The sequence below is a fragment of the Olea europaea genome, chromosome 22 (assembly GCF_002742605.1).
Source record: "Olea europaea var. sylvestris chromosome 22, O_europaea_v1, whole genome shotgun sequence".
Taxonomy (NCBI): domain Eukaryota; kingdom Viridiplantae; phylum Streptophyta; class Magnoliopsida; order Lamiales; family Oleaceae; genus Olea; species Olea europaea.
In genome coordinates, this window is record NC_036258.1 from 841,022 (window position 1) to 852,548 (window position 11,527).

The 11,527-nt window shown below is 32.7% G+C and overlaps 2 protein-coding genes across 5 annotated transcripts in view; both read right to left on the reverse strand.

Annotated features, from left to right (window-relative positions):
- The window catches only part of LOC111371297 (adenylyltransferase and sulfurtransferase MOCS3), a 5,711-nt gene extending 2,744 nt beyond the window's left edge, over positions 1–2,967 (reverse strand). Inside the window, exons 1-5 of one of the 4 annotated variants that reach the window (XM_022993197.1) lie at positions 2,771–2,967; positions 1,664–2,064; positions 1,414–1,469; positions 481–545; positions 248–401 (exon numbers count right to left, since the gene is read on the reverse strand). In XM_022993197.1, coding sequence (XP_022848965.1) covers positions 248–401; positions 481–545; positions 1,414–1,469; positions 1,664–2,030 — 642 coding nt within the window. In that variant the 5' untranslated portion in view covers positions 2,031–2,064; positions 2,771–2,967. Of the gene's footprint in view, positions 1–247; positions 402–480; positions 546–1,413; positions 1,470–1,663; positions 2,109–2,770 lie in introns of those variants that run through there. The other 3 variants (XM_022993200.1, XM_022993198.1, XM_022993199.1) reach the window with 3 other exon arrangements.
- A 2,005-nt stretch (positions 2,968–4,972) lies between these two features.
- On the reverse strand, positions 4,973–9,043 carry LOC111371298 (peptidyl-prolyl cis-trans isomerase FKBP62-like). Its single transcript, XM_022993201.1, has 13 exons — positions 8,683–9,043; positions 8,500–8,586; positions 7,373–7,633; positions 7,220–7,294; positions 7,067–7,147; positions 6,780–6,974; positions 6,596–6,691; positions 6,171–6,346; positions 5,961–6,083; positions 5,712–5,858; positions 5,500–5,627; positions 5,293–5,413; positions 4,973–5,201 (listed from the first exon to the last, which is right to left on the reverse strand). The coding sequence occupies exons 1-13, from the start codon at positions 8,858–8,860 to the stop codon at positions 5,181–5,183; spliced, it is 1,689 nt and encodes a 562-aa protein (XP_022848969.1). The 5' UTR covers positions 8,861–9,043; the 3' UTR covers positions 4,973–5,180.
- Between the last annotated feature and the right edge of the window lie 2,484 nt (positions 9,044–11,527).

Consider the following 11,527-nt stretch of genomic DNA (forward strand, 5'->3'; position numbering starts at 1 on the left):
AAAAAAAAAAAAAAAAAAAAAAAAAGAAGAAGAAGAAGAAGCATAAATAGGCTTCTTTCCTTTCCACTTGCACGAGGAAATTATTATCACTATACTGCTACTGCTCAATACATGATTTTGTGTTTCCTGGTTGAAAGTTTGCTGATATTTTCATGATGTGCAAACCAATATGTTGAGTGCATGGATTTTCATAGAAGTGCGTGTCTCTAAAATCACTTTTCTGTCAAAAGAGAAGTAAACAACATACCTTTCCCAACACAACACAGCAATCATTTATCATATAGCGACTAGGAGCGTTGTCTGTTGCATCTACAACTATGTCATACTTGTTCATAATCTCCAAAGCATTGGATATGCAGAATGCTTCCTTGTGCTCCACTATTTGGACGGTAGAGTTAATCCTAAAGACACAAGCGAGGTCAGAGGTAAAATAAATGGCATTTAATTGCAGTAAAATGATAATGCAGAACAGTGACATACGCACGACAAGCAGCAGCTGCAGACTCTACTTTTGACTGTCCAATATTTGCTTCAGTATGGATTATCTGAAAAAGAAAAGTAGCGGAGATCAATAGATGGAGCTTCATAACGATCCAAATTACCTATCCAATATTTCTCAGTTGAAGAAAATGAATAAACTGATTCTCAAGGGCAAGCAAAGAACGTTAAACATTACTATACCCTTGTTTGGCTCCCATTAAAATTAAAGTCCATTTTCCTCTCTCTTTTTATCAACCACACATTCTCCAATAAGATAATATTACATGTAAACCAAAAACTTTTTCTTCTTTAACCACACATTCTTAAAAAAAATGCTATTCCAAAAATTAAAATCTCAAATAATGGGGGCTATGTTGCAGTGCATTACATTATAAAGTCTGTACTTTGCTCTAGCAGAACAACATTGCAGTGGGATTATCAGTTTTTCAAGAGTCAGCTCAGATAATCCAAAAGGTAAAAAATAAGGAAAAGAAAATGCTTATGCCACATTTTATTCTTCCTATAGAATAACTCGATCCAATTTCAATAACATAGCCTACAAAAATAAGTACATTAACTCGTATTCATCACTATTATGACAGCTTAATCCCACCTTCACCCCTTCACCCGCAAAAAAAGTACAAAAAAGAAAACAGAGGAAAAAGAAAATAAAGCTAAAAAAACAAAGAGGATGTTACCTTTACCTTATGTACATTATAATATCAGTTCTCAAACTAAAAGTTCTTATCTTGAAAAGATTCTTATTTTATTTTGAACTAAACAGCTAAGTTTCATGTATATCTTGAAGTCCTCAAGATTATTTTAAAATTGGAATATCACAGTTTCTCCAAAGCATCTTATTTCTAAAACATTGAAACCAGTGACTTTACCACTAATATAAACCAGATTTTGGATTCCTATTTCCCCTTTTACCTGCCTTTGCAGATTGTTAAGTTCCACCACATCATGATCGACAATACCCATACGACCTGCAAATATTTTCCAAATTAAAACATTAATTAATCTACCCCACAAGCAAACATAAAAGAAAAGAAAGGCAAAAAAAAAAAATAGGAAGTATAGAAGCTAGATTAGATAGTAACTGAGAGTATTAAGTTAGAAGAAAAAATTAAAATCTAGTCCATTATAACTGTGTGAAATTAAACACACTACAACTACGTACCAACACCACATGCTGCGAGATACAGTAGAGCAGGTGAACCCAACCCTCCAGCTCCAATAACCAACACAGAAGAGTTCAACAAATTGGCCTGCGCTTCAACTCCAAAAGAAGGAAGCAACAAATGCCGGCTGTATCTATAGATCATATTGGCGGACAATTGGCCATTGGAAGATACCCCTGTTGAGGGTGAATCATTGGTATTGGTTGCTCGTTCTTTTCTTACACAATTAGAATTTGAACTATTGAGTTGCGCCCGAAGAGCAGAGATTCGAAGATCAATTTGGGCCTTTTTGGCCTCTAAAGATTCAATTTCACTTTGGATTTTGGACGCCTCATTCACCATTACACCATTGCCGTTGACCTCCATGAATGTATGGCCAGTGGAAACGCGCTCAGGTAATCTATGACAGTACAAAAACCCTGAGCAAGGTCTGAAGAGTTGCAATATTGAGTTTATCGAAGTGAATAACTGAATATTTGTGAAATCCAGTGTCACATCATGTTTGGCTTAACTTAAATGTTTAATTACAGTAAGTAAATTGTCAGTTTTAAGTTTTAACTGAAAATCAGCAAGTTGCTTAACAATTTGAATTTGGGTCAATTCTATTTACCTATGTCAGTTTGGAAATACTGACATTTTTTTCTTTAATAAATTTTTGAGGCCAGCTCATCAATAAAAATTTCTGGCCTGTTCTAGAAGGGGAAATAAAGTGCAACACTGTGTTCCAACATTACAAAAACATATACAATGAATAGAAGGATGTGATTTTGGTGAATTCTGTGGAAAAAAGAGTGCCTTACTTATTCTACGCATTGACAATAGACCATAAACATAGAGCCTCAAATGTTGTAAACTCTGTTAAATAATTTATCATTCCAAATATATCATAATCATAAGCCCAAACCAAACTATTTTTTCCATCACAATAAGCATCTGTTTTTGAACGAAATAAGCTCCATTCTTCATATACTTGGAGTAATTCCATATATTTATATCAAAATTTAGTCCCACTGCACTGCCAAAACATTAGTGTAGCAACATTCAAACCTAGAGAAGATAGCATGTAGATTGAAAAAGATGAAGGTTTTGAGAAATTCTCAAATTACCTTAGGCTTGAGGCTTGAGAGGAAGAGAGAGAGATGGCGAGAGAGACTGTGAACAAGAACTTCAACGGTAAGAGAGGCTAGAGACGACGCGAGGAAGACACGGCTAGAGAAGTAAGGGCTAGGGTTCTTCAGTAACGTCACTGGGAAAAATGAGAATTTAGGATTGACTGATATTTTGTGATTTTTTTTTTTGCTTTGATTGCTTGTTTTCTTATTTTGATTTTAGGCTATGTGTGATTGCACCCAATTCCATGTAAAATTGAAATCAAATTCCATCTTTTCAATTTTTGTTGTTGTTTGATTGGCAAAATTTCCCGAATTCCACCTAAACTAATTTTCATGTTTTCTTTGAATTCCAATTCTCACCAAATTCTTTGTTATCCTAGCACATTTTTTTTCAATTTTTTTTTATTGGTAATGAAAACAAATTCTAAGAATTATTGTAAAAAAATATTTTCCTTTAAATGACAATTTTCATGAAAAACAAAGTCCAATAAAAGATAGATGATTTTCTTGAAATTTTTGTTTTTTTTTTGTGTGTTGATAATGGAAACAAATTTCATCCCAATACTAATAAAATATATCCCTTTAATTATCAATTTTCATGTAAATTATCCTAGCACATTTTTTTTCGATTTTTTTTTATTGGTAATGAAAACAAATTCTAAGAATTATTGTAAAAAAATATTTTCCTTTAAATGACAATTTTCATGAAAAACAAAGTCCAATAAAAGATAGATGATTTTCTTGAAATTTTTGTTTTTTTTTGTGTGTTGATAATGGAAACAAATTTCATCCCAATACTAATAAAATATATCCCTTTAATTATCAATTTTCATGTAAAACAAAGTCAAACGGAGATCCAAAAACACTTTTACTTCAACATTTTTCACATGAAAAATTATCCCAATCGAACACAATAATTTACAGTTCCCAGAAAAATATTTTCTAGGCAATTCAATTCCTTGTAATTCGTTTTCAATTCAATTCAATTCAATTCAATCTTTGCAATCAAACGGACCCTTAATTTAAAAGTTAAGCCCTGTTACTCCTCTCTTCAAACTGTGAACACATAAATTTTAGTATTAAGTCATTTGTACAGAAAGTTTTCTACAAAATTTGGCCAGATTACTCTCAGTGTGTGAGACTCACCGTGACTAAAAAATTGCCAAAAACACCGATACCCACCCCCAATGTGTGTGTTCTGACACTTCATACAGAAGTCTGCCTGTACACACAGCATGTCCGTAAATTTTACTTATATTTTCATTTTAGCTACATATATTTTTTTTTACCAAATCCTTTTTACAAAAGTAAAACTTTAATTACTTAAATTAAAAAATTATACTTTTAATGTAATCATATCCAGCTAGTTGCACTTGCACACGATCGAAATAGTTTTGCAGTAACGATACCTTAAAAGCTCCTAGGCTAGAATTCCTCGCTCCAAATTTCCCGAATGGTGCCCCAATTTTCTTTTTATTTATTTCATTTTTTTTCCCAGTTTATCATATTAAAAAAAAAAATTAAACAGGACCATATATATATATATATATATATTCATTACTCCCTTCCCATCCTACCTCCCAAAAACTGCAAGGACAGCAGCAGTGGCCCAAATATCATCTCATTAGGGGGGCGCCAGGAGCAGGGTTGCATTCATTATGCATCTGTATATTGTAACAAAGTGGTCTCACATGGCCCCATTTCTCTACCTGCTACTATTAAAATTATAAAATAAATTCAAAAACATTCGTCCAAAGTCGAAGTAAAATTGAAATTTTATCTAAGGAACCAATTTTAAATAATGCCGTTTGTACACCATTTTTTGTATATCATGCTTGATGTTGTCAACAAATGATTATTTGAAAAACTTTATATATATATAAACTGTACAATGGTACATTGTCACTTGTAAAATTTGATGTGATGTTTACCATGATATACACCAAGCATGATTGACCAACTTTTCGATGTTCAAGAACACAATTGACTCATAAAAGAGACGTGCCAACAAACAACGTACAGAAGAGGAAGAGTACGAGCATAAATATGTAAAACTGTCTAATGGTACATTGTCACGTGACAGAGCACAAAAACTTGATGTTACCATGATGTGTACCAAACATGACCAACTTTCCGATGTTTTGAACACAATCAGCTCATAAAAAGACACCAACAAACAATGCACTAAAGAGAGGGCGAGTACGAGCATGAATATGTAATCCTTAATCAGACAACATAACACGTTCCGAGGATACAGGAATACCAGAACTTAGGTCAGAAATTTGGCAAACACAATACAGTCGTTCCAAGAATGATAAATACCATGTAGTTTTGAAAATAGAAAAAGACTAATAAGCAAACTATAAAAGCAGCATAGCACTTGTGCCGACTTGCTATCGCTTCCTTATGCCCCGTTTTCTGTTTTCTGCACCATTATGGGAAAATATGTAAGAAGGTATTCTCAATTGAAACAGACCTCAAAATTTGGAAATCGGAAATGCCACACTAGAGCTTACATTAGAATTAAATGGCTGCATCTTGTTCATCTTAGCAAATATGTTCCCATAAAATTGGGCATCCTTCTTATTGAACTCTTTCTCCCTCTGCTTGAGTGCTCTGTACTCCAGCTTCACATCCCTATTTCCATTACAGAATGGAGACCTTATAACAAGAGATTCAACAGTAGAACCCAAAAAGAGAGGAAGGGAGAGTTCTGCAGTTACCTGTTGTCAGGGTCGATTTCAAGAGCTTTCTTAATATCAAATTCGGCCAAATCCAGATCGGCCATGTTCATGTATGCTTGAGCCCTTCTGTAAAGTGCCTTCACGTTTGTACTCTCGAGTTCCAACACCTTCACACACTTTCCTTGTTAAACAAATGAAATCCATGATTTGAAAAGGCAATTAAAAGAAACCAATAATCCAGCTGAGCAAACCTTTGTACACAGCTTCTCTGCCTGCTTATAATCTTTCAGTTTCAATTTGCAAGCTGCATTGTTCAGGCTGCAAGTGATCTTCAGTGCTTTGGACTGTTTCTTTTCCTCCTCATTGAAAGAGGTGTCATACTCAATGTACTTGGCAGCCTGAGTTCAAAATCCCCTATGTGAGGCACGACTTAGAGATACACAGCAAATACCACTTTGCTATCAAATCAGATGGAGTCAGAATCCCTTGGGAATTATTACCTTTTCATATCTCTTTGAGGCTCTCACAAATTTCCCGACCTTGAACAGCTCATTGCCTTCTTCCTTTTTCTTACAGGCAGCCTCAATCTTTTCTTGGGTGTTCATATCCCAAGATTCCTTTTCCTAAAAGGATATGCCAAAAATTGTTGGGAAAACAACCCCAGGGCTAAGGATAAAATTGGAAATTACACTCCAGTATAACATACTGACCTTTTCAAAAGAGACAAGCTCGATATCATAGTACACAGTTGAGTTCGGAGGAATAACAGCCAACTCTTGTCGCGACTCAGATGAACCAAAAGCATACTCAGGTGTAATTGTCAATAGTGCTACCTCTCCCTTCTTCATTGTCAACACAGCCCTGTCCAGCCCCTCTACGACTTGCTCTGTTAAAAAATGCACAAAGATTAAAAACAAATACATTCTATACAATGAAATGGTCTCCTAAGCACCGTTGCTTGGCATAAACTAAGCAACAATGACGTGAACATCAGTTAATTGGTGGTTCATGTATTTCAACCTACAGTGAACTTATTCACCAATTAACTGATGTACGATGTCAACGGTGATTAGGATATCATTTCTACTCATATCTATTACATGAAGATGAAAGACAGAAGCTCCAATATGAATACCTTCATCTGTCTTGAATTCGAAAAGATCATCTTCCTTTTCCCCATGACCTTTCTTAATGAAGACAGTACCATCTTCTAGCTTTCCAATCAATTTCACTAGCAGGTCCATATAAAAAGATACCATTAGACAGACATGGTTTACAGATAGAACTAACAAAACTCTATGTCATGATAAGATGCCTACATTTTACAACAGCTCCTTCATTTGGACGGTCATATCCCTCCCCTTCTTTCAATGTCTTCTTAACAACTTTCTTGTCATCTGTGATATTGGAAACTGTCTTCCATGATACCAGCTCCAGAGTGATGTTCAATGTCGCATTTGGTGGAACAGCTCCAGTACCATCAGAGGCTGGTTTGCCCTTCTCACCAAATGCATCTGCCATAGAAAAGTACATATAGACTTGAACCTCTGCCTGAATTATTTGATTTCCAATTTAGAGTTTAACAAATTGCAAAATTGGTTCTTACATTGTGGCTTGACTGTGAGGAGGACCTTTTCACCCTTCTTCATTGTCTTCACAGCCTTGGCGAGAGCAGGACAAAAGTGACCTGAATACAAATGGTCATTTTCAAAAACAGAGAGACACAGGTGCTACATGGCCAAAAAAATTCAAAGTTTACCCTCTCCAACAGTGAATTCAGTTCCATCTGATTTCGCAATTACAGTACCATCTTCCAGTTGAGCCTCATATTTGACTGGAAGGCAAAATAAAGTACAGTTAATGATATATTGAATCATCGCCTGACCAACTTTGAAGAGGGTGATTCACATACCAAGCACTTCATCAAGATCCTTGGGATTCTCCCATTTCTCTCCCTCTGTGAGAATTTTTTTGAATAGTCCACCATCCTTGCAGATGTCTTTTACACTGACCCAGGTCAGCAATTCAACATCAAACTGTAGAGTTGCATTTGGAGGAATAGTAGGAGGAGAACCAGATTCACCATATGCCAATTCAGGAGGTATGGTGAAAATCGCATTTTCACCCTTCTTCATTGTTTTGATTCCTTGGTCCCATCCCTTGATTACTTGCCCTGCCACAAGACAGAATCTCACATGCATCTACACGATCTAGTTTAGGAAAATGAGACATTAAAGATGCAACTCTTCAACTTCCAATAATCTCATCATAAAGTCCACCAACGAATCACAGGCAGGGGAAGTAAAGCGCTAGATCGCACCCCAGAGGTTTTATCTTCATCTCTCTTACTTATTGGATGTGAAAATGTTCAAAAATAATTATGGGATCACCCAAAATAGCTACTCACCCTTTCTCCCATAATTGGACCAGAGAGAGTAAATTAGATCACACTGCTGGACATGAATTCAGGAACATGTATACATTTCTTTAAATGAAAAACAAAAACACATATACTCCATATAACCTAACAGTCAAACAAAGTTTACCATTTCGACCACAAAGAAAAAAAGATAGCAGGACCCAGTAACTGAGTTAAGTTCGTTGTTTTCAGCTTAGTCCACCCCATCATTCATTCAAGCACATCAGGGTCCTGCCATGTACTATTGATACTAGATTTGCACAAGCTCAATATAGGAACCAACATGGATAACGCCTTTATTCTGGATTACCTTAACATGCACCAAATGGTTATGCATTTCCCAGAAATGACAACAATAGTTTAAAAAAAAAAAAAAAAATCTTTTGCATTTTGCAGGTTAATCTTATTTGAAAACAAATACAAAGATACTACTACTTACTTCTAACATTAAAACCTTGAAAGCCAGAAACACAAATTCCAGTTAGGACGAGCATTAGAGATATCATAATTCACACGAAACAAGCATCTCTAACACCAAATATTAATTTTAAAAAAAAAATCCACCTCATGTTTTTTTCTTCAGAAAAATGAAAGTATATCATAACCTAAAATTCTCGTACCTTGGCCAAGAGTGAACTTGAATGGAGATTCCCCGTCGCGACTTGAGTCAAACTTAGTACCATCTAGCAGGGTTCCAATATAATGAACTGAAAATTTCCCACAATACAATCAATTAACAAACATCAACAATTACACAGCACAATCAAATAATTAGCAAAGGCTTGAGCAAATTACTGATTTACCTTCAACTTCGTCTCCATTTTCGGGGGTATCCCAGCCTTCCCCTTCCTTGACAAGCTTCTTCTTCAATCCTTCATTTCCGATCTCCTTTTCCTCCCCAACCTTCATGTAGGAACTGGTTTCCGGCATATCCATGTCATCCATCCCCTCTGCTGGCGGCATCTCGAAATCATCATCCATTTTTTTTTCTCTAAAACGTGATCAGAAAAGCTTTTTAAGAGTGGAAATCAAGACAACAAAGTTTCCAATAATGAACACGGGTGGCGCATCTAACAAGTGAGAGAAAAAGGAAACTCTAGATAGTCCTACGAGGGTTTACTCAGCGAGTGTGGGTCGCCTGACGGTTTCGAAGCTTCCAGAATAACATTTTATTGATTTTTTTTATTTTTTTATTTTTTGCACAAATTTATTTATCTTTTACGGAAATGTTAATTGTAGAATCAGCGGTGCTTCCATTGGACCACTTATAAATGGGATATACATGAAAATGGCCCAAATAATATATAACCTTTTCCAAAATAACCTTTGACTTTTTTAGAAATTTAAAACTACCCAAAATATCCTTGAAAAAATTTAACAACCAACCCTTTATATAATAAAAAGTTTCTTTTTTAGTCCTTAAAAAATCTAACAAATAATTTTTCTAAAAATTTGTAAAAATTATTAATGAATAATTATAAAATGGAAAAGCCCAAATATAAGAGAGGACCATATAATATAAAAAAGGTTGTTAAAAATAAAAAAGAAATTAAATTTGAAAAAGAAATTGATAAGATAGGATATCAAGAACAATTATATGCATCACAAGAAATATTAAAATGTTTTAAAGAAAACTTATTAGAAAATTTCGCTAAAGGAATTGTAAGGTCAATAATCATAAAAGATATACAAGATATAATAGATAAATTGGAAAAAAGAAAGAAAAGTATCTCAAAATATGAAATACATTTTCGAACAAACATAGATATGATAACAGATATTGATATTATAAATTCTCAAACATTATTAGATTTTGAAGAATTACTTAAAAATTTATGAGATTAAAATTTTGATATTTTGATTATTAGATTATTAGATTTTTATTCGCTCATAGTAGCACCCATAGAGTTGGTATCAGAGCCATAGAGATCATGGAAATCTTAAAAATAAATAATTATTATCAATGTATTGAAGAAAAAGGATGTTATATATTTTACAACCCTATCCCTAATAAACTAAAAATAATAACATTATATATAACTAGGAATTTACCTAGAGAAATAAAGGAACAAATATTAAATAAATTAATTGTAGGATTTATCAAAGATAGACGTACATATGAAATAATTTGCGAAATATTTGAAAATGAGTTATATCATAGAGAAATATATGAATCATCATAAAATATAATGGAAAAAACTAAAAATATTTTAGATAGAAAGTTAGAAAGAATAAGATTAATAAATAATAAAATTTTAGATGAATTATTAATACCTGGAGAAATAACTAAAACTCAAGAAAAACAGATATTAAAATTAAAACAAGAAAGATATAAAGAAAAAGCAAGATATTATGAAAAATTAAAAGAACTGACAAGTATTGAAATTATAAAACAAAAGTATGATAAAATGATAAAAGAATGTAAAAATGCTGAGTGTGTAGTATTTTATTATTGTCAATCAAAAAATAAATAAAATGTCAATCAGTGAACATATGGAAGAATTAAAACATCTAATAAGAACATTAATAAATGATGTACAAGAAATTAAGAATGAAATAAAAGAAGCTAGAAATGATATAAATATATTGAAACTTGAAGTCAGGAAATTAAAAGAAAATGAAGAAAAAAATAATAGAGTAGATAAAAAATTTATAGAAAAAGAAATAACCAGAATAGGAAAAAAAACATATTGAAAGAGAAAATATAATAATAGAAACAGAAAGCACAGATTATGAGTTTAGAAAAAATATATTACCTAAAATAATAGAAGAAGAAGAATCTAGAGAAAAAATATTAGGTAAACAAAAAATTGAAGAAAATCAGGACAAAGAAGATGAATGAAGAATTAGATCTACTTATAGATAATTTTGATCATTTAAGTCTAGAAAGTATAGATGATGAATACCAAATCTTAATGAATACTGGAGGAGGACCTAATCCTGTAGGAACCTCTAAACAAGAATCAATAGATCCAGATGAAAGCTATGCTCCAATGTATAATAAACCATATAGGCAATTTTATGATAAAATAAGAGATAAACAACCGTCCAAAGGAAATAAATATAGTAATAGATTTGAATTAAATAATAATTATGATAAACCTGTTAACCATGGAGGAACAAAATTAGACTTAGATTGCAAAATAGATACTAAGAAAGCCTTAATAACTTGGGCAGACTCAATGATATTATTCTTTTTATATAATAAAGATGATACATGGAAAAATACCGAAAGGTGAATAGATTTTTTAATTGCATCTTTTGAAGGAAATGTTAGAAATTGGTGGGAAGGAATTAGTAGTGATACAAAATCATTAATAAAAAGAAATGTACAAACAGAAATAATAAAATCAGATAAACTAGGAATAGAAAGATTGGTAGAATATATTGCAGATGAATTCTTAGGAGAAAATTGGTTAAGAAATTATGAAGAAGAAGCAATACGAGAAAAAGACAATGCAAGAGTTAAGTTAATTAATCTAACAATTTGTGATATGTGTAAAATTAAAGAATATACTTGTGAATTCAAAGATTACTATTATACTCAATTTTATAGTAATGAAAATCAAGAAGTATACCAAGATATGTATTATAATAAATTACCAGGATCATGGGGAATATATTTTAAAATAGAATTTGAAAAATATA